Consider the following 20200-nt stretch of genomic DNA (forward strand, 5'->3'; position numbering starts at 1 on the left):
CATGCCTTGTGCCTCAGAGTTTGGTCTAGAGTAGTGATCAATGATTCGAGTTCTTAATAAGGATAGAATTTCCAACACTGAAAATGATTCACGGTATTTGATTAGAATGGTCTTAAACATTCTTGATCATGCTGTTAAACACCATTCTCAAAGTTTTATTTCATATCAAGTCATACTGCTTTCTTTTTTTGGGTAGTCAGTTCTAATACAAGCGTAAACAAGATGAATTCCAACTTAAGATCTTATACAAACTCACTTGAACAAAATGATCGAAAGCATGATCATAAAGTTTTCTAGTTCTTATAGTTGAACTATTTGGCATGCATGGTTGAATAGAAACCTTACATAGAATGGATGAATGTGAGATCTTTTTGATAATGTAATGTTGTACATGTGTTGTAATTATGTATCGAGTCTATGCCTCTCTGTTTATATGCAACTCTAATCTGCACATAGTTTTGTGTCTTGCCAACCAAGAAAGCAATATAGAAGATGAAGCTAAGATTTCTGGCAACCATATCAATTCCTTTAACTCATTCATCTTCTGGATGAGAGAACTAATCAAAATGATGGCTTCCACTTACTTATTTCTATAATACACTTCAATTATGATTTACATATTCTATTTACCCTAAGCATCACTCTCAAACAGAACAACCACATGATTAAAAAACTTTCCTAGGCTTTACAGTAAAGATAGCTAGCTAGAGTGCTAGACACAGGAGCTGGCTGTGCTCAAAGAAGCTCGAGGATCTTGGTGCATGTACTTCATTTTGCATGTTGAACACGTGCAATGCCAAGTGGCCAAGAAAATGATACTTGTCAATTAGGCACCATATAAGCATTTTATTATTAACCAGCTCTCTAACACCTGGAAAGCTTCATTGACTTGCTACAGAAAAGAGGCAAAATTTCAATCCATATCCAAACCAAAGTCTCAAACCCCAGAACCTCATGAAATAAGCTTTGTGCTTATCTTGTAAACCTCTTCCATTCTGTTTCAGACATTCTGGTGCCTTCTCTGAAGGATAAAGCATTTTAGTCTCCATAACTTTGATTGCTGTGAACACTTTGTATCATTATTTATCGAAACCATGGCCTCCCTTATCAAACTTTGCTTCTTCTTCATTGTGATTATTCAAGCCTCTCTCTTGCTTTCACCTTTGGTGCTCAGTGATGATGGTATGTAGTACTCGATCGATTACTAGCTTGGTGCTCTCTTACTTTGTCTGTAATCCAATTTGTTGATTAATCTTAAGTTCACAACATATTCTGTGAAGACATAGTGATAATTTCAGATGCAGAAATAGGAATGTGTAAAAGAAATTTCGTATCATATCAGTGTACATGTAAATTTGCATAATCCTTCATTGGAGACGTATTACTTGCATGAATTTGAATCACATTTTTCTCTTTTCGGATTTAGTACATGAACATCTAATTGCATGAGCATGCAACTATGCTCGAAGGATTATTGCTCGTTTATTGTCCAAATTATAGTGCAGTTGATGAACTTAATCTGTCAACAGAACTCGAGATTCACTAGATTGTGGTTCGCAGATAACATGCATGGAAAAATGGATTGTATTGTACCATGTATGTCCTAATTAAGGAAGAAAACCAGCACTCACATTTTTTTTTTTTTTTTTTTTTTTTTTTTTTTTTTTTTTTTTTTTTTTTTTTTTTTTAAGGAGAAAGGGATTAGGCGATATTAGTTCCTCGGAGACAGACAATGTAGGGCACAAGTCCCACCCTCAAACCCGAAGGTGAAGGGTCTGCCCCACTCTGGGAACCCACCGCCCGTCCCCCAACTCAATTTATTAAAATAAAGAAGAAGAATACATCGTCCAAGAGATAAAGCAAAATTAACAACGAAATAAAAGAGAGGGAAACTTCCCCTCATGAACAAATCTACAAAAAGAAAAAACCAGCCACAAAGTGAAAACTGGACACACGAAATATGCCAGAATTGTGGTTGCGCCTGCATGTAGATGCATATGAAGCTAACTTTGCGCACGACCTCCTGGGAATAAAAGCCTCTGAGAAGGAGCGGGCAAGAAAGGCAGACGAACAAATCATCTCAGCAACCTGTGAAGCGATAACTTGGGAGTCCCAAAAAATCCGCCTGCAAGTACTTGTGAAGCTCTGCAGGAGGGCTAGGATACCAGGTAAAAGAGTGTTTTGAAACACCTAAGTTTGCCATCTTATCTGCAGCTGCATTCCCTTCCCTAAAAATATGAGTTCTACGAAATTGCATTTGCTGAATGTTCTTCAAGCAGTTTTGCCATCTAACTCTCAAGTCCCATGGAGGAGAGAAAGAGTTGGAGGAGAGAGATGCTAAAACACTAGTAGAATCACTTTCCAACCACAGAGTAGTCCAACCTCTAGTGAAAGCAACTTCAATAGACACAATAACAGCATAAAGTTCAGCATAAAAGGAAGAATTGCAACCCAGAGGTTGGCAAAAACTCCCTAAATAAACCCCAGAAGCATCGCGAAAAACTCCTCCACAAGCTGCAGGACCAGGATTACCTTTCGCCAGACCATCAGTGTTAACTTTAACCCAAGGAGGGAGGGGGGGATGCCATAGGACGCGTTGAATCTTGGGCGCTTTACGAGGCTTGGGGCACACCCCAAGGGAAGAGAGAAGGCGGGAATCCAGGACGCCTTTATAGTAACCAGGAACAAGAGAACCGAATTGCCGAATCCATGCCATAATTGAACAACACAGTGTAGAAAAAGTAGGGGAACGATTATCAAACCTGAGTCTATTTCGCGCCTTCCAAATTTCCATGAAAGTAAGCAAACCAGCTGCCAACCACAAATTATAAAGCTGAGGGGAAAAACCCTTGTGACAAAAGCCAACCCAAAAATCCAACAGAGAGTCATAAGCAGGAAATGAGGTTCCAAACTGAGTTGCCAGCCATCCCCAAAGATGTTGGGAGAAAGGGCAGTGTAAAAATAAGTGTAAAGCTGACTCTGCCGAACTGTTGCATAATTGACAGATGGACACAATCGGAATCCCACCTCTTTTCAGCCGATCATCAGTGGGCAAGCGATCTAAGAGAATCCTCCAAGCCAAGAAAGAAAATCGTGGAGGAATGAAAGAATGCCAAATAGTAGAAGCCCAGTCTCTCAAAATAAAGTGTCGTCTAAGCAAGTTATAAGAATCAGTGAAGGATAACTCTCCAGAGGCTGTAGACTCCCAAATGAGCATATCAGGTTCAGTGTCTAAAGGGAGACAGATATCAGAAATTTTCCTGTACAAGTCTGGAAAGGTATCTAGGAAAAAGGAGGGAAACTGCCAAGAATGATCAGAGATGAAATCAGCCACACGTAGATCACTGAATCCTGACCAGTCGAAAAAACCCAACATATCCAAAATTGGATCTTGAAGCCATTTATCTTTCCAAAATGACACTGAACGACCATCTCCAATAATCCAACGACAATTGTGGGTGATATGAAGAGCAATAGAGCGGAAACCTGGCCAGATTGAGGATTTGCGGTAGCTCACTTTGGAACTAGATAATATAGGATAACGAGTTCGCATATAATCACCCCATTGGCTCAAAGAAGTGAAAGAGTTCCATGCAAACCTTAAAACAGCTGCCGAATTAAGAGTTGCCAGGTCACGAATACCCACCCCGCCCTCTTTTTTCGGAGCACAAACTTGAGTCCAAGTAACAGTGACAATTTTCCGAGTCTCAATATTTCCAGACCATATAAAATTACGCGCCCATGTAGATAACTTCTTCACAAGGTATGCAGGCCAATGATACACTGAAAAGCTATGAAGAAGCATACTTTGAAAAACAGATTGCACAAGTTGAGTGCGTCCAGCCATAGAAAGAAGCCTCCCCTGCCAACCCATTAACCTTGACTTAGCTCTATCGGCAATAACTTGGAGATGGCAGCTGCGGGGTTTTCCACAAAAAATAGGAACTCCCAGATAAATAAAAGGTAGGCGCCCTGCATGAAAACCCAATATACGTTGAACTGTACCTTTCCTGTGACGAGACCTAGCTCCAAGATAGAAAGTGCTTTTTTCCGCATTAATGAATTGCCCTGAAGCTGCACTATAACGGTCAAAAAACCCACGCAGCCGTTTAAGAGAGTTTTTGTCCCCACGACAAAACACCATAAGGTCATCTGCATATAACACATGAGACGGTGCAGTGCATTTCCTGGGAAAAGATATTGGCCTCAATTGACGGGTTTGTAGAAGTAAGTGAAGGCCCCGGCTAAGAGCCTCCTCAGCAAGACAGAATAAAAGTGGAGAAAGGGGATCTCCTTGTCTAACACCACGAGAACACGTAAAGAAACCTTGAGGAGAGCCATTGATTAAAAGAGATAGTCTTGCTGAGTGAAGAATAGAGCTGATCCAACTAGTGAAAGTGGGAGAGAACCCAAAATTACTTAAAACTCGGAGCAGAAAATCCCAGTTTAGAGTGTCAAACGCCTTTGCTATATCCACTTTGATTCCCACATTTCCACCATAAGCCTTTCGGTCCAATAAGTTAAAGCATTCCGAAACCATACCAATACAATGATTAATTCGCCTACCAGGCAGAAAAGCTGATTGCTGAGGAGAAATTATACGTGTAGCAATAGACCCCAAGCGAGAAGCCAAAATCTTAGGAATAATCTTGAAGAGAAAATTGGCTAAGGCAATTGGGCGAAACTGAGTAATAAGCTGAGCATTTGGGACTTTTGGAATGAGAACTAAAAAATTGCAATTCATGTTGGGGAGGATCCAGTTTTGAAGAAAAAATTGACGAACACATGCCACCACATCAGAACCAACAATATCCCAACAAGCTTGATAAAAAGACCCTGAAAAACCATCAGGCCCAGGAGCACTAGAACCATCCATAGAAAAGACTGCACTTCTAATTTCCTCTGATGTAGGAATTGCAGATAGCACCACATTTTCATCGTCAGTCACAAGAGATGGAATAACTGAACAAACCTCATCCACATTTGTAGAAGGGGAGGAAATATCATAGAGATTCTGATAAAAAGCCACAGTATGTGCTGCAATGTCTGAAGGGTCAGTAAGTATCCTCTCCCCCACACGGATAGAAGACATTTGACTTTTGGCTGCACGAACCTTGGCATAAGTATGGAAAAAAGATGTACTTCGATCCCCATCAGTAAACCACTTAACCCGAGCTCTATCTTTCCAATAAGTTTCTTGCATCCTCAGAGCATCTAAGACTGCAGACTTTGCAGCAATCTCATCCTCAAACCTTTGATCAGTCATGCCACGGGTCGCGATATCTTGTTGAATGTTGACTAAATTTTCACGAGCAGTAGCAACCTTTTGATGGACGTTACCGAAGACCGCTTTGTTCCAATCACGCAAACAATGTTTCAAAGCCTTTAATTTCTGCAAAGTAACAAACATTGGGCAGCCACAAAGTTGAAAGGAATTCCAACAATTAGACACTACTGCATGAAAATTTGGATGCTGCAACCACATAGACTGAAACTTGAAAGGCTTGGGACCACTTGGGGAGAGTTTTGAAGCAGAGAAAATCAATGGAGAATGATCAGAAGCAACGCGGGGAAGAGCAACACAACTAGTAAAAGGCCAAGCTTCAAACCAAGTGGTATCACAAAGACATCTGTCCAAACGAAGCTCAACATGTCCACGGGTGCTCCAACCATTTGACCAAGTAAAGAACAAACCGGAAGTATCTAGATGAACAAAATCACAAGTATCAGACATACTTTGAAAATCTGCACAGGAGAGGCGAGAGGGAGATGGGCCTCCTGATTTTTCATGGGCGCCTAACACAGCGTTGAAGTCCCCGATTACCATCCATGGGATAGACGTTTGAGGACGAAGAGCATTAAGATCTTGCCATAAATCCCTGCGTTTGATATAAGAGGTAGAAGCATATACAAAAGAAAGTTGACTGGGATCATTGTCAAAAGGAACCTGTATTGTAACCTGCTGTTCGGAGTTGGAAATAATCGCCGGATTAGGAATATGAGAACCCTTCAACAGCCAAAGATTTGGAAGAGCCGCTCCACAGTCATTAGTTGCAACAAGATCCAAATTCAAAGAAGACCAAAAAACTGCTGAGATAGAGGTGAACTTAATCTTTGGCTCAGCAATGCAAACAAGATCAGGTTTGTGAATATGGCAAATATTAGAAAGCTCGGATTGGGAGTCATTGTTTCCTATTCCCCTAATATTCCAATAAAGGACCTTCATTGATCGTACTTTTTATCCTCACATAAAGCTTGTATAATATTCTGTTGATAACATTGCACAGTTTGATAGATAACCTAGGCTATTTACAGTCCAGTTACTGAACCATATGCATGGTTGTAGTGATTTCTAAACCAAGTTTAATTTTGTAGCATTTCAAATGATTGTTTCCATTAGTTCTTGATCTTAGTTACCTAACTTATATGGCAGAAGCCAATGAAGATGATATTCTCCAAGGCATCAACAGCTACAGACGATCACTGAGCTTACCGAACCTCATCAAGCACGACAAAGCGGATTGCCTAGCAGAAGAAATTGCTGATGATATACAGGACCAACCATGCAGCAGCCGTACCAATGGCGCCAACATCTCACCAAAATCATCAACTGAACTCCCCAGTCTTCCCAGTAACTTGATCAAGTGCAAAATAGATGTGAACAGCACAGTGGATGGGGTCATAATGCCAGTTTGTGTGCCCAAAGCAGTCTCAACTCTTGTGCTTACCAATTACACTAGCTCCCCGCGCTACGCAAAATTTCTGAATGATTCGAGGTTCACTGGGGTTGGAATTGGTACCGAGGACGATTGGACTGTGGTGGTTTTGGCAACAAGTACCCGAACAGGAAGCTTTGCCAATGCAGTAAACTCTTTGGTTTCGACGGTTGGCGCTGTCCATTACTTGGTCTCCTTAATGTTGGGGTTGTGGCTTATTTTGGTTAGCTGAAATCGGCTTGTTGGTGACTGTTTTCCGACTTCTTATGTTGTACCCATTTGGTTTCTCTTTTGTTAATTTCTGCTAGCTAGTTGTGTAAATTAGTGTATTTGGAAGATGGGATTTGGATTGGATTGTATATATGTAATCCATGACTTCTTTTATATATCTCATCATGTTTCTTGCTTTTGGTTCTGATGCTTGTGCCCAAAAGGATTCACAAATGTACATCGATCATAACCAAGGATTAACGATGCTAAGCAAAAATTAAATTACAGAATTAATAAAGAAACTATACACAGAAAAAGAAAATGTAGAACTTCAGCTAGACATTCTCTCTCTCTACTTTTAGAAGATATAACAAAATTAAAGGAATAGGAACCTGGACAACCTTGAGACCCAAGAAACCAATAAAGAAAGCAAAGAATGAAGAACAATTATCCAACTCTAAAAGATAATAATAAACTGCAAGTCATCTCTTTATTCCTTTTACCGTTGTGTATTTTTATAAACTTCCATTGTCACAAAGCCTAGTACACTGAATCATATGGCCTTCTCAAAACTGAGCTTATTGTTTGCCTTTGTGCTTGTTCACGCCTTCCTCCTCCATTCTTCTCCAGTATATTGTAATGGTACTTCACTATTTCCATCATCGTTATTCATTATATGTTTATAAGTATGTAAACTCGAAATCTGTGGAGATATTTTTATACATGCTAGCAAGCACCAAAGTCTCCTTGTGTGTTCTTCCTTTTCACTCTTAATTTTTTGCAGAAGAAGAAGACGATCTTTTAGAGGAACTCAACAGTTTCAGGGGATCCCTAAACCTTACAGCCTTCACAGAGAACGAAAAGGCCGATTGTATAGCCGACGAAATCTCGGATGAGCTAGAGGATGAGCTATGCTCTAGAGCAGCTGAATACCAGATTAAACCAGGAAATGGTCCTCAGTTCCCCTCCTTCACCAAGTCCTTAACCAAGTGTGACATAGACAACAGCACCACAACTGATGGGATCATTTTGCCTGTTTGTGTGCACAATTTGGACTCAGATCTGGTGCGTAAAAATTATACTGAAACCAAATTTGCTCAGTTTCTGAATGATTCCAAGTATACAGGAGCTGGGCTTGGTTCTAAGGATGATTGGATGATCGTTGTGTTGACCACTGACGCACATAGTGGGAGCTTTACTGGTGCTGCTGCTTCTTTGGTTGCAACTGGCATGGTTCACTACATGGTTGCTTTGTTGTTGGGATTGTTCTTGGTTTTCTCTCTCTAATATATTGTGTATTGATATGAATAATGTAATTTTCCTCTTCAAATTTTATACATAATAAGAATGTGCGTGGAACTTTTTTTTGGATTGATTATGATGTAATTGATGAATCATGCGGTGCACCCTATTGTCACTTATGTTTCATCCTTACTAGACCATATTTGATGGCTTTAATGGGTGAAAATGACTTTGAGAAGAACAAAAAGGGTTAAGCTTGATTCTTAAGCATCCTTAATCATAATAAATTGACAACTTAATTACAATCTTGTAGATGATTCAGATAGTTTGCATGCGAGTCCTCCTCATTTTGACACGATAGTTTAAAATTAGCATGACTCATAGGTTTAGTGGTAGAGAACATGTATTCTCGTGAGAAAGTGCTAGAATTCGAAATTCTCTTCATCATTTGGCCGTTCAATAAAAATAGTTAACGTACTAAATGTTATTGCGTTATAAGAAATTAGTACATGATGGGCACGTGAGACTAGGCACAAGACAAAACTAATTAAGTTCAAAATCTCCAAGTTTCAATTAAGTTAACCAAACAATAACACAAATCGGCAAAACTTAATCCGATCAAATTCAAATCAGAAAATCGATAAATCAAAACTGTTTTGTGAATCAATATTACTAAACCAACTATTAGCGAAATTTCATTCTATCACATTCTTCATCTCAAAATCATGCTTCAATAATCAATCAATCAGTACTCAGATATGCATGGCTGTCATTGGATTTAAATCCAACGACGGATAGAACCGAGTATTTTAATTTTTAACTGTCTTATCATCTTTCACCGTTACATCTAAATCCACAACGACACAATCCACCAGATCGGCTCATCTTATCTTTCTCCACTATGATCCACATCACATCACATTTCTACCAAACGATCTCCACTAACCTCCAGCACATATTAGGTGTCACATTTAAGGTGCTACAATACCATAGTGCTACAAAAATATGAAACAAAATTTGAAGGTTAGCTAATGCTTAGCTGTAATTGGGCCCCCAAAAGCCACGTCAGACTCGCACGTGCGCCAAAAGGCCTTTACCTGCGCGCCCAGAACAGAAGAAGAAAAGCCATTACGAGCACGAGGGGAAGAAGCAGAGAGCAATGGCGGACGACGACGACGACGGCTTCGGAGACTTCACTTTCGTCTCCGCCGCCGCCGCCTTCAATCCCAATCCCACCACCACCACCCAACGACAATCGGCCGCCTCCGACGACGATTGGGGCGATTTCGTAACCGTCGCCGCGCCTCCGATCAAAACCCCCGTCGTTAACGGATTCGCGCCCGCCCCGGCCCAAACACCGCCCGACCCGTTCGGGTTTTTCAACGTAACTAACGGCGCCGCAGCAGCGCCGTTAACGTCAGCCGGGTCGGATCCAATCCGGGCCGAGACGAAGGCCGAAGGGGTCAGTAAGACGAGGCAGTGGAAGAAGCCGATGGGAGCTTTGCCGTTGTCGTTGTTTGGGGAAGAGGAGAGAGACGAGCAGGTGAATCAGGATTTGACTGAGAATGAGGGATTTGGGAAAAAGGGATCGAATTTGAATGGGAGTAGCGGTGGGATTGATGATTTGATATCGAATTTGTATGTCCAGAACGGTTCGAATCGGGATTCTGGTTCGGGTGGTATTGATTTTAGCAAGAGCGGGTTGAATTTGAGGTCGAATGGGGTGGATTCGAAGCTTGCTGGTTTGATTCCGAGCCAAAATGGGAAGCTGGATGGTGGTGATTTGAGTTCGAATGGTTTGAAATTTTTTGAAGGTGTAGATTTGAATGGGAGCTCGAATTCAAGTGTGTTGAAGATGAATGTGGAAGAAGGGAATGGGGATTTTGACGAGGACGATGATGATGGTTGGGAATTCAAAGCTGCTGAACCAGAGAACCGGGTTGGCAATGAGAATTCTAAGGTAAAGGTGGTTCCTTTTCGCGTTTTCGATTGATCTTGATTGGTTATGATCTGCATTTGATTGATGATCACGTGAATGTTAGAATGGTTTTAGGAACAATTTGTGAGTTTTGCTTATGTGTTTTTCTGGACACTAAGTGGAGCATTGGAAAAGCTATGGTCTTGGCCATTTTTTTTGTTGTTTATTTATTATGCTTCATTGCTATTGTTCCCAGGAACGAGGAATTTTGGAAGTAGCAGAATCAAGTACACTTGTAAACGGGGGAATACAGGCGGGTATTGTTTGTTGTTAGATTACTTTCTTATAAATGCTTTTGTGCATCACCAGTGTCCAATTTGCTTGCAAAATTTAGAACCAGTTAGCAATTGTAATTGCTTTCTGTTCGTTATGGTGCAATTTTGTATTTGCCAACTCTGTAAGTCCATTTGAGTTGGAATGTGCATTAGTCATTTGTTCCACTGAGTCTGACATTACCTAATTCGACTGTTAATTATAAATGGCAGGAACATACTGGAGGAACTGGATTTTCTGGGGGGTTTGGTATTCATGAGTTTAATAATGTGTCTGTTGCATCTAATGGAACTTCTCATGGAAATGGTGAATGGGGTTTTTCATTTGACTTCAAGCCACGCCCTGTAATTCAAGATAATTTCTTCTCGGAAACATACTCGAAAAGCAAGCAGAGCAATGCTGCAACTGTATCCAATTCTTCCGGAGTTGATGATAATGTGTGGGGATTCAAGGATGCATTTTCGGAAACTGGATCAGAACATAAGTCGGTGAGCTACTTTGATTTAATTTGTAGTTTTGTTCTCTGGTCTACTTAAACGTTCATGCAGATCTGATAGCGCTCAAGGTTTGATTGTAGGAAGATGCTAAGGCTGCTACTCCTGCTGGTGTAGAATTGCATACATTAGATGGTGCTGGTGCTGGTCCTCGTAATGATTTTTTTGCTGGGTCGGATTGGATTTCTCACCAGTCTTCTGAAAGTAGCTTTGCATTTCCTTTCATCCCAAATTCTGGCAATAAAGATGGTGTAATCTCAGATTCCTATTCCAGTGGCAAGAAAGATGACATAGTAACAGGATTGAGCTTTCCTCCAGATACTAACCATATTGAGTCAGAAGACAACTTTTGGGAATTTAAGGATGCATTTTCAGAATCTGGATCTAAGCTTGAGGTAGATGATTTGGTTGGATTTGATTTACATGCAAAATATTTAAGTCACATTAGAGGATGTGAATACTCATACTTTTCCATCTTGTTCTAGGGGGAGTTGGTGGTTGCCAGTAATTCTCCTACCAATATAAAACCATCAGCAATGGGTGGAGAAAATCAGGTACTACAGTTTTTTTTAATTTTTTGACGAAACTGTTTTTCTGATTTTCATATATTTACTTTTGTTTCTCTTATCATCTCGAATAGTAGATGCTAACTTATTTGGAAACATGAGAAAGATTTAACTCAGATGTATAGCCACCATAATGTCTCATGCTCTATAAATCCAAAGCATGTCCTTTTTTTATAGTGCAGTGGAACTAACCGGCCTGCCTTTTGTCTTGGTGGTTGGTAATTCTTGCTAACTTCAAGATCAGGGTATGTGGCCAGTGTGGTTTACTAACAAGTGTAATGTTATACACTGGAATGATGTGTTTCTTTTTGCACCGAGGGGAGGGATGAGGAATCCTTAGGTCTATGTTGTTGCCTTGCTGTAGATCCATTCTTCCCTCATCAGTTCTTGTTAGCAAATTGAGAATTGTGTATCTGGTTGTTGAAGCCAAGTTTATGAGTAATGTTCACTTGACTAGAAAATAATGATTATCTGTTTTATTCTACAGCACAGTGAGGTAACATTGAATAATCATCGGCAAGCTTTACCCTTGTCCATTTTTGGAGGCGAAGAACTAGAGACTGATGATTCCTCAGTCCATCAAGATATTTCTACTCAGACAGCTGCTTCCCAGCAGATAAATACTGCCAAAAGCCCTGCTACCAATGTATCCATCACTGATCTCATATCAAGCTTATACAGTCAAGTGGAACAGAACACTTCTAAACTTCATACGCCAAAAGAAACTGAAAGTACTATGCATCCTGTGACGACAGTGTTAGACTCTGATTTTGTTGGTGATGATGCTGATGATGACTCCTGGAAGTTTAAGGATGCTGTTTCAAAAGATCGAGACCCAACTTCTATTGCCAATCTTGAAGATTCACTTAAACATTCTTGTACTAAAATCCAGCTGGATGACTTTGTGGAATTGTATTGCAAGTTGAAGAATGAATCATATTTTCTTGCACTCTACCATCTTGACCAGAAAAAGGTCAGTATAATTTCTTTGACTTCTCTTCTGTGAAGTTTATACCTGTGTTAACATTTAAAATATGCATTTTGTTAGAAAGCTCAAGGTCGTGCTTCTCTTTCTGGTGAGGATGCAACAGAGGCTCTGGATAAGGAAATCCAGGTTAGCTTTAAATTGCCATTTTTGATTTTATTACTGTTTTTCATTATGGGTTGGGCTGTTTATACCTTACTTTTGTACTACATATAAACTCAATTAACGTACACTACTGGGCATTTGCTATAGATCTCTCTGATAACTTAACTCAGTTTCTGAATGAGTGTTTTTCGTAGGTTTGTAATTTTATATAATGAATTAATGATGCTCCTGGGAGAATAATATGGAGTCTTTTACTTTTTGTCTCTCGAGTTACGTAACCTTACTTTTGTAACATCTTGAGAATCACCATAGGATGAACTGTGATGAGCAGGAATTGATGTCAGTGGATTTCATACATCTGTGGACTAATAAAATATGGGAGTCAAGAATGATTTCCTTCGTTCATCTTTGTTGCAATTATTTAACATTTGAAAATATGAACTCACATGGGCATTAGATGATGTCAGTTTATGATGCAGTGCCTGGTTTTTAAATGAATGGTTTTGTTGGGTTTATGACTTTCTAAGGTACTATTTATTAAATTTGTGTTTTGTCTTGTTGTAGAAACTTTATAATGAACTGCCTCAAGACAACATGAGATTAGATCAGTTCCAGTCAGGGAATCCTTCGCCAAGAAATGAATGCCTTAACGAACTTCATAAAGCTCTGCAGGAACTGAAGTTCCAAGTCCTTGAGTCAGAATATCAATTGTCACAAAGATTGTCCTTGGTATGTATCTTTGCATTGAGAAGATGTAAAACCATCAAGACTTTCGTGGTTAAAAAAATCTTCACAAACAAAAACAGGCACAGACAAATGCACAAAAATTCTTCATTGTCTATCGGAAACCTATTACAGGATTATTATTTATTAATAAATGAGAGTTTATTTTGCAATTCCCACTTTCAACTGGTTGAATTTTCTTACATTTATGTGGCCTTAGCTTGACACCACTTGTATTTTGGCTCTGAATAGGCAGAGAAGGATTTGATATCGGCAATTGAACTTCTAAGACATGCAGCAGCCATATTAAGGATTCTGAGACTCAGATCAGCTGAGGAGCAATCTAGGTACATTGCTGCATGGTCTCAAATGGTCTCCATATGTGCTGAAGAGCTGAAACATGGCTCTTTAATTTGGATGCAATTATTAGAAAAGAATGTTCAGAAGCAGATGCTATCTGAACCTCGAGGTACTACATAAATAATTCTTGATGTAATTCTTGATGTCATCCCTAGTATATGTTACTTATCAAATTTAATGTCTAATCCCATTATTGTGGAAATACAGGCAAGCAGTATATCATTGCTCTGGGAGAAATTTACCGGGTAGTTTTAGTTCTTGGAGCCTCAATTAAACTATACAGCCCTTGGATTCTATTACAGTCCTCAGATTGTTCTAGCTTGTTTGGTCTTCTAAACGAGTGTTCTACTCTATGGTCAAGTTCAGGACTTGATGAAGCTCTCAGAAGTATTTCAGATGTTGATGATCTCAAATATGACGGAAATGTTAATGCATTATTGGATTCCTTAACGTCTATTAATCATCTCGACACATTTTCACTCCAAAACCATTTTTTGAGTGGACAACAAGCTATATGTTCGCTGTCACTTTTAACTGCAGGAGCTGTGCCAGGTAACAGAAATTATTTTATGTTTCATAACAAGTCTTTGCCATACAAACAAGTTTTGCTAGCTGCATAATAAATCTTCACCATCCTTAATAGTCCCCCTAAGTTTTTGATAGTTTCCATTGGTTATTCTTCTAATTAATGTGTCTGGTTGAGTGTTTCAGGTATTAAAATGGTGGCGTGGAATGAGGTACACTATTTATTGACACTCGCAAACTTGTGGATAAATTTAATTGGTGGTGAACCCCCACGGTTGCCGCACTTCAGTTTAAGCTGATGGGACAGAAACATGTTGAAGGAAGTCATGATCAAAAGGACTTGGAAATTCTCTTTGGCTAAGTTTCGCCTTGAATCCTTTGGTTACCTCAGGATTAGGGATTTTGGGTTATATTTTGTGGACTGAAATGATTACGACAATCAATCTGAAAAAGTTGTAGCGACTTCTCAAGATCACAATCAGGAAGAAAAATCTCAATTTGGCTTTTAGATGATCCACAAAACAGCCAAGCTGGTCAGTTTAGTTCTGGTCCAGTTCTTGTATTTAGTGTTGCCATTCATTTTTTTGGAAGCAGTAGGATAATAGCCATTGGATGTAGAAGTGTTTGTATCCCTGTGTGTAGTTGTGTATGTCTGATACTGGGTGAATAAGAGAGCATTCATCTACCCAGTAATAGAATTTTGAAACGAGGAAGAATTTCCTCAACTTTCCCATTTATACTTTGTATCACAAGTTCATACCATAAAGGAGGTGTCAAGTGATTGCCAGTCAAAAGCAGTGTTTTCTGTTACTTTGGGAAGCATACTTGTTGCAAAAAGAACTAATTGCGTTATGTAACTTGTGCCTTATATAGACAGCTCGTTCTGCTTTGTTTAGCATTTTTGTAATCTGAAGAATACTACGAGCACAAGCAAGTCTAAAACTGTTTCTCCTTAAAAGTGGGAGTCGTCTACAATATAATATATTAATGTAGCGTTACCTCAAGTAAACCAACTTGATTATGAGATAGATTAGTTTGATATAGAGATAGACTAATTTGATATCGTCAAGCTGATCTACAAATGGAGTCAAACTATCTCTATATCAAATCGAATCTAGTTTACTTTTTTTTTTTTTTTTTTTTTTTTTTTTTTTTTTTTTTATTGGTATATTAACATAGTTTAGAAGTTTCCTTAAAAGAGATTTTTTTTTTTGTTTATCTAAAGTGTCTTGAGATTCTATAAAATATTGAAAAACAAATAAAATAAATGAAAAAGACCAAATAGGACTCATTTCCACTTTTCACCCTATAAAATGACTTGTAGGAAAGAGAAATGGGTGGATGAACTCTTGAAACCAGACGGCGCAAATGATGGATGGTGGTACTGTTAACTGCTAGGGCATTTTGTACTTTGCCAAGGTATGCTCCTCTTTATCTGTTCTTTGATTTCTTATACATGTTCTTCAATTTCTTGATCCTTAATGTATATTCAAACCCTAGCTTTGTTGTTTATGCACATACATATATACATTTATATGTTTTCCATCTTCTATCGTTTGAAGGAACTAGGGTTTTAGCTCTCCAAAATCAGGAATCAGGAATCAGGAATGGACATTGGGACACTATATCTCTTCTTTGTGTAGAAATTGAACTAGAAAAAATGTCAGTTGTAGTTGCCAATAAGAAACTCAAGAGAGAAATCCCACCACCACAACCACCACCATGGTCTGATCTTAACCTTGACATATTGATTTGCATCATGGGACGCCTTTGTTATGTGGACCAGATTCATTTTCGTGTTGTTTGCAAGAATTGGAGACTAGTTTCTGGTGTGAAGCCTATAGATAAACTCCCTTGGGTTCTGACATTGAATTTCAATTGCAAGCATGATTATTATCCCATAACCCTCCATGATCCATCTAGCTGCATTACATATGAGCTTGGTCATGAAATCGATCGGTCAAGTTTGCCTGGGTTTGGCAAACTACAAGTCTGTGGTGCAGGAAAGAACGGTTGGTTGCTTGTAGCAGAGATTTCACCTAACATTGGTTTTGACTCTAATATTTACCTCTACAATCCTTTCAACGATTGGGCGGCTATCAATTTACCCCATTTGACTAGCTCTAGGATTAAAGCCACGTTTGGTGGTACCTCTGATCTAACATCCAAAGATTGTTTGTTTTTGGCGGTGCATGATGTTGGAGAGGATCAAGAGGGAATGAGGATTAGCACTTGCCGCCATGGTGATAGAAAGTGGACTAAACAGTTTACAGATCGACGTAGTAGGGAGATAGTAATTGGTGTGTTCCATGTCAAGGGTATCTTCTTCTGTGTCTTCAAAAGTGGAATTCTAGGTTCATTCAACCCAAATACCAAAATTTGGAGCTTGCTGATTACTTCGGAAAACATGGATTTAGTGGAGTTACAAAACCTAGCAGCTTTTGAAGCTAGTGTTGTTGAGTCTGATGGAGAGGTGTTTCTAGTGTACTGGAAGCGGGGGTATAAGCCTTGGCACATTTACAGGCTAGATTGGTTGCAAATGAAATGGGTGAAGCAGGTTAGCTTGGGTAAAAGAGTGTTATTTCTTGGTGACATCTCGTTGTTGTATTCTGCTGATGGTGAAATAAAGGATTTAGCTGATCGTATCTATTATCAGGGTTTCAGGAAATCTTACTTCTATCCAATCAAGTCCGGTATTGGTAAGCTCCGCAGCAATGCATTGATACGCCAGTCATGCATACATTATGAGGCACGCAGCGATCATATGCTCAGAGTTTGGATTGAACCACCAACGCTATACAGAGAGGCAGCATGAATTAGTTGCAGATGATACGCCAGACTTCAATGTTAGCAAGTAGTAGAAATATTAGAATGAAGTACTCATCGGTGTAACAAATCCCTTTTCGATCTGTTTAATTGTTTGTTTGCTTATTTTGAATATAATCTTGTATTTTGAGGAGAAGCATTCATCTTTCAAGGTTTATACTTTTGTCATATATGCATGGTTGTGTGACTTGTGGCAACCATTTCCAGTTTGTTCCGGTTAGTCAGAACATGCAAGTCATGGTTTTATAAGGGCACAGGGTCTTGCTTCTTGTGCTGTAAGCTATGAACAACTAACTGATCCAGCTAGCACCAAGTCTTGATACTTCTGTAGTAATTTTTATTTTCCTTTGATCTAGATCGACTATCTGATCTACGTTTGCATGAATTGACGAACAAAGGTAGATGAAAATCCTTAATGGAACTTTTGAGCTAAACTTTTGATCCATTATCTGTTCCGTAGTAATATTATGTTTAAACTTTTGAGCTTGGCAAATAGATGGCCTCAAGTGACTACTACAAATGAAATTATTTAAATATTGTCAAAGACCTCCACAGAACAACTGTTCAGCCTCGTAATTTCTTTGTAACAAACTCCAGTTGATTCAAGCGATCCAGTTATACAGAGGAGATTTGCTCCCTTCTCTAAGCAAGCAAGGCACTTTTCGTTGCGACACCGTGCAGCAGCAAGAAAAGCTTCTGCGGCTTGTTCTTGGCTATCAGTCTTGAAATGACAGTATGCATCTCAGACAACCATATTAAGTTTCGGTGCTCTGCGGAATGAAGACTTCAATCTTACACCCCTGCTTATATAAACCTCTTATCCTAATAACTGCTGCTTACCTTTCAATGTAATTTAAGAAGAATAGTAAAAAAGCCATAGCACAAGCAAAGAATTCACCGAGTTATTGCAAAAAAGAATCTGTGATCACCATTTTCTGATTTTACTGGGACAACTTCATAGCTCACAGTTGGTCCCTTTGATGGTTGTGTCATATATGAAGAGAATATTTCAAGCCTTGAACACTTAAAAACAGAACTGAGTGCTTAAAGTGCATGCCTATAGTTAAACATAACATAGTATTCCGAAATATGTATAACTACTGGATAAAAGTACATGCATGGTACTAATACAATACCCTGGAAGGTCTCAATTCCAGGTCCTGAATCTTAATCATCTACATAGCAGCAGGGGTAGTGTGATTGTGTGTGCACAATGCTAGTGTGGAGTTGCCAAAAGAGCTTGGGATTGCTCTTCATAGTGGAAACCATTTTTCTTGGAATCATCAGCAGACCAAACAAAGATACCATGAAGGTTTTGTTCACTCTTGAGCATATGGCAGGCAGTGAAGAACCCATTTTCAGGGGACAATCCACCACTCATCCCATCGGTGCTAAAGCTCGCTAAGACCTTCCCACCATTGTAATTTGAGCTTTGCTTCTTGAAATAATTGATGAACTGAGTCACAGTGGTGCTCTGATCATATGCATAGAACTGGAAGTTCACATAGTCTATCAACTGACCGTAGTTCTTCCACAAGGCCAAGTAGTGGCTCTGAACGTCATCGTCATCAAAAGGAGCAATGGAAGCAAACTTGATCACACCATTGTCCTTGAGGGTTTTTATAAGCCTTCCAATGCACTCGGAAAAGGTGTTGGGATCAGATTTAAAGTGCTCGTAATCAATGTCAAGCCCATCTAGATTGTACTGCTGGATGATACTTGTGAGTGAAGAAACAGCATTAGAAACCCATGAATCAACTGAGGAAGGGTTAAAGTAAGCAGAGGCACTATTGACACTGTCCCCTCCTAAGCTTAAGCCAACTTTCACATTTGAATGTGCATTCTTGATGTCTGAAACTTGAGAGGCGCCGAGGTTGTCCGTGTCCCAAAAGACGTTGAATTTTCCATTGGTGGGTGAAGAACCTGATGTGTCATAGTCGATGGCAAAGGAGAGAAGGAAGTGGAACACAACATTTTGGTTAATGGGGACATCGGAAAACTTGACACTCTTGAATTCAGCTCCTATGTATTCTCTGAATATAACTGACTTTGATGGGGCAGCTTGGATTGAAGTGATGAGGGCTTGAATGAATACAAGGCTGATCATAAGCTTCAGCTTTGGAACTGCCATTGCTGCCGATCGATTATACTAGATTTGTGTGGCTAGTAGGTACGAATGAACTGTGAAGCTGCTCCAATAATTATATACTGTGAAGTGCACTCGATGTGAACATGCACATTTGGGGTTATGTGGTCGAGAATCGAGATAAGCTAATTGATCTGGTTGTTTTCACATAGCTGTTGTTGTATGTTGTATTTATGCAGAACTTTGTTTGGCAGAGTAGCAAACGACAAATTTGAGGTCATCAAAGGGGCCAGGTCGGTGGGCGAATACAAAACCGAATTCGTACACTTTTCATATCATCTATTTTTTTTTTTTTTTTGAAATGGAAAAAATGTATTCATCATAAGCCAGAATAGGCCGTTACATACCTTTCCGCTGCCATCTAAACAGGTAAGAAGATAGTGGTAGTACCCACATGGGTACATAGAAAAATAGACCTACTCATTGTACAATCAAATATTCAAATACCTAGACATAGCGGGTTCTCATTTGGTACTACGCCGGAGGCGCTAGAAATATCCGGCCCTCCCAACGTAACTTTTACCTAGTAAATCTAGTCGCCTAGAGACCTCAATTGATATACAACTAGAGACACTGAGAATTAAGTCGATAAGACCAAGACTAAATGCTAGAACTAGATACACAAAAGTGCTTAGACTGTCCTTGAAAATAGGGAATGAGTTTTTTGCACCAACAGTGTCTGGACACTTTGAGGACTGACAATATGATACCTGAACTTACAAAGTTATCAATGTGATACCAGGACTCATTTTTTCTTATCAACGTTGTACCTCTGTTCATTTTCCGTCACAGTACCGTCAACCATAATCATGTGTCACACATGTGACTTGATTTTTAAGGGCAAATTTATCTTCTTACACCAATCTCTATAAAATAAAAAATAAAAATAAAACTGAAGAAGTTCTTCAGCTTTGTTCTTCCCCATATTCCCTGGCTCCCTCGCATAAATTACTAGATCGAATCGTCGTTATATCATTCCCATCAAAACTTCTCTGACCATGAAATAATAAATGGGTTTATGGTCTTCTCCATCTTTTAGAATTTGGATTTG

The 20200-nt window shown here is 39.3% G+C and overlaps 5 protein-coding genes across 8 annotated transcripts; 4 read left to right on the top strand and 1 right to left on the bottom strand.

The window, feature by feature from the left end:
• Positions 1–1017: 1017 nt before the first annotated feature.
• LOC112191959 (uncharacterized GPI-anchored protein At5g19250) lies at positions 1018–7049 on the top strand. Its single transcript, XM_024331463.2, has 2 exons — positions 1018–1182; positions 6434–7049. Exons 1-2 carry the CDS (start codon positions 1095–1097, stop codon positions 6946–6948), a joined length of 603 nt encoding a protein of 200 aa, XP_024187231.1. The 5' UTR covers positions 1018–1094; the 3' UTR covers positions 6949–7049.
• Positions 7050–7418: 369 nt separating this feature from the next.
• LOC112194778 (uncharacterized GPI-anchored protein At5g19250) lies at positions 7419–8321 on the top strand. The gene is made up of 2 exons (XM_024335010.2): positions 7419–7568; positions 7711–8321. The coding sequence occupies exons 1-2, from the start codon at positions 7484–7486 to the stop codon at positions 8211–8213; spliced, it is 588 nt and encodes a 195-aa protein (XP_024190778.1). The 5' UTR covers positions 7419–7483; the 3' UTR covers positions 8214–8321.
• Positions 8322–9278: 957 nt separating this feature from the next.
• Positions 9279–15014, top strand: LOC112192173. Of its 3 annotated transcripts, XR_005808235.1 has the most exons (12): positions 9279–10128; positions 10343–10399; positions 10632–10907; positions 10997–11308; positions 11399–11467; positions 11967–12452; positions 12528–12593; positions 13134–13298; positions 13545–13761; positions 13860–13897; positions 14019–14204; positions 14364–15014. XR_005808235.1 is itself a non-coding variant. In XM_024331759.2 (11 exons), the coding sequence occupies exons 1-11, from the start codon at positions 9328–9330 to the stop codon at positions 14474–14476; spliced, it is 2907 nt and encodes a 968-aa protein (XP_024187527.1). In that variant the 5' UTR covers positions 9279–9327; the 3' UTR covers positions 14477–15014. The 3 variants fall into 3 exon arrangements, 2 of the variants coding, with proteins under 2 accessions (XP_024187527.1, XP_024187528.1); XM_024331759.2 differs by having other exon boundaries at positions 13860–14204; XM_024331760.2 differs by lacking the exon at positions 10343–10399 and having other exon boundaries at positions 13860–14204.
• Positions 15015–15441: 427 nt separating this feature from the next.
• On the top strand, positions 15442–17309 carry LOC112193445 (F-box/kelch-repeat protein At1g57790). Of its 2 annotated transcripts, none has more exons than XM_024333591.2 (2): positions 15442–15596; positions 15740–17309. In XM_024333591.2, exon 2 carries the CDS (start codon positions 15838–15840, stop codon positions 16990–16992), a length of 1155 nt encoding a protein of 384 aa, XP_024189359.1. In that variant the 5' UTR covers positions 15442–15596; positions 15740–15837; the 3' UTR covers positions 16993–17309. The 2 variants fall into 2 exon arrangements, with proteins under 2 accessions (XP_024189359.1, XP_040372539.1); XM_040516605.1 differs by having other exon boundaries at positions 15494–15596; positions 15747–17309.
• A 690-nt stretch (positions 17310–17999) lies between these two features.
• LOC112193394 (chitinase 2) lies at positions 18000–19232 on the bottom strand. The gene has a single exon (XM_024333538.2). The coding sequence runs from the start codon at positions 19132–19134 to the stop codon at positions 18220–18222; it is 915 nt and encodes a 304-aa protein (XP_024189306.1). The 5' UTR covers positions 19135–19232; the 3' UTR covers positions 18000–18219.
• Between the last annotated feature and the right edge of the window lie 968 nt (positions 19233–20200).

Source organism: Rosa chinensis, chromosome 3 (assembly GCF_002994745.2).
Source record: "Rosa chinensis cultivar Old Blush chromosome 3, RchiOBHm-V2, whole genome shotgun sequence".
NCBI lineage: Eukaryota > Viridiplantae > Streptophyta > Magnoliopsida > Rosales > Rosaceae > Rosa > Rosa chinensis.